General features: G+C 38.4%; 1 protein-coding gene across 1 annotated transcript; it reads left to right on the top strand.

Annotated features, from left to right (window-relative positions):
- On the top strand, window positions 1–2,287 carry LOC108332010 (uncharacterized). The gene is made up of 5 exons (XM_017567094.2): window positions 1–414; window positions 498–616; window positions 716–773; window positions 1,218–1,295; window positions 1,853–2,287. Exons 1-5 carry the CDS (start codon window positions 237–239, stop codon window positions 2,044–2,046), a joined length of 627 nt encoding a protein of 208 aa, XP_017422583.1. The 5' UTR covers window positions 1–236; the 3' UTR covers window positions 2,047–2,287.

Genomic DNA, 2,287 nt, shown 5'->3' with positions numbered 1-2,287 from the left:
GGTGGCTAGAGAATAGGGCGCCGCTACACTTTCCTGCATGTACCTCACATCCACGCTATCAATCTCAGCCGATGGAGCTATCTCTTTTTATTTAATTTCATTAATTTTAATTAATAATTTACTTTTACGATGTTGTTGGGGTCTCTTTCTTCTGGAACTAACCCCAATCTGCACTGAACCGTGAACTTAGCACCACCACAACCGCCACCTTCTTCTCATTCTTCTTCTTCCATTCGATGGCGTTCGCTCACTGCCTGCTCGCAGTTCCCGTTGAACCCTGCGAATATCCAAAACTTCCCATATCCAACCAACCGTTGTCGATTTCCTCACACTGTTTAAACCTCTCTTCAACTCTCCGCCCCAAAACTCACAACCTCTCACCATTCGCCAGGCTCCGCAGAATCGCTCACAAAGGTAGAATTTTTCATCTTTTTTTTCTCAATGTTGTTTTTTTATTTTTCAAAAATCGCTAATTTCGGCATTTGCTTCCGGTTCAGCCAACGCTAAGCCGCAGGAACCCGAAGTCAGTGTGGCCAGTGATGCCTTCACGGAATTCAAGCATCTGCTTTTGCCCATTACGGATAGGAATCCCTACCTCTCTGAGGGTACAAGACAAGTGGGTCGCTGTGATGCACTTAGTTTTTTTTTTTGGCCTTGGCTTAATATGTGCATTTGTTCATCAAACGCTGACTTGGGGTTGTTGTGTTTTTATTAGGCTATTGCAACCACCTCTGCTTTAGCTAAAAAGTATGGAGCTGACATTACAGTTGTAGGTATGCTATTGTAACTTGGCATGTGCTTGTGTGCATACCTACGGGTGGTTTTCAAGAGAAAGAAAAATGAGGATAACTTTTCGCTTTTGAATTAGAAGATTTATACAATTTTGTCTTAGGTCTTATCCAAGTTGAATTGGGTTACTTCTTCTGAAGGATAAGTACCAAAAAATTGAAGAATATTTGTTAGGAGGGAAAACTTTACCCTTGCTTCCCTTTTCCTCCAAATTTCCACTCCCAAGCATAAGGGTTGTTGTGTTAAATTTATGAAGGGGAAAATGACTTCCATTACTTTTATGCATGATTGGTAGGGGTGTATTTGAATGATAACTTATTTGGGACAGTAGTTTATTCTTTAGGCACTTTCAGATACTGTTTCTTTAGAATTTAGCTGAAATTAAACATAAAACGCAATTGGGTTTATGTGCTTTTTATGCTTTACAGTTATTGATGAACAGCAGAAAGAGTCACTGCCTGAGCATGAGGCTCAACTATCCAGCATCCGTTGGCATCTATCTGAAGGTCTGTAGTAGCTATTTTCTCTGTTTAATTTATTACATTTTGGCTGTTGAAACCCTTCAAAGCACAATACTACGTTTTCTTACTCTGTGAACATTACTTTATAGCGTGATCATTTTGTTCGAGTGTTTTGTATGGAAAGTTTGTTATGACTATTTTATATGAATTGCTCTGAATGGCCTTTCAGAAAACTTTCCCCTTAACAGTATGATTATTTTCTTTGAATGTTTGTTGTATAGCAAGCTTGTCATGTATTGGTGATTCGTGTTTTTGTGCAATGAATGACTATTATATAAGAATTGCTGAAAATGGTCTTTCTTGAAATATGGATTTTGACTCCACCATTTTGGAACATTTGATCGATCATCCAAGATTATGTTGAATATACAGGATAGCCAGTAGAAGAGTTTCATGTAGATTGAAATCCTTATAATATAAGGGTGTTAGAGTCTTATTCTCATCAATTTTGATAACATATTCATGCCATAAAGTTGAACTACAGTTAAGGATTTGCCAATTGTTGTTCAATTTACTTGTTGTGTTTGATGATAAAAATGCAGGTGGGTTGAAGGACTATAATTTGCTAGAGAGGCTTGGTGAAGGGAGCAAGCCAACGGCTATCATTGGTGATGTTGCTGATGACCTTAACTTGGATTTGGTAGTTATTAGCATGGAAGCAATTCATACAAAGCACATTGATGCAAATTTGCTTGCTGAGTTCATTCCTTGTCCTGTCATGCTTTTGCCATTGTAATTTGCATTGTTTTAAGATAGGGAGCGGTTTTTGTTTCATCCCCTCTGTCTTCTCTCATGCAATTTGATATTCCATCGTGTTGTTTAGCATTTGCTACTCCTGTGTCAGGGATGTACATATGTGTGCTGAAGCACATCTAAGTTTTATGTCTGCAAAGGAACCGTGTTAGAGTTTTCTTCTGGGGACCAAATTTTCAAGAAATGATAATTAGGAGAGGAATTTGGATCCTCTATCTGAGCTA

Source organism: Vigna angularis, chromosome 1 (genome assembly GCF_016808095.1).
Source record: "Vigna angularis cultivar LongXiaoDou No.4 chromosome 1, ASM1680809v1, whole genome shotgun sequence".
Classification (NCBI taxonomy): Eukaryota; Viridiplantae; Streptophyta; class Magnoliopsida; order Fabales; family Fabaceae; genus Vigna; species Vigna angularis.
Note: the sequence above shows the minus strand (reverse complement) of the source record. Positions and strands in the feature narration are given on the sequence as shown.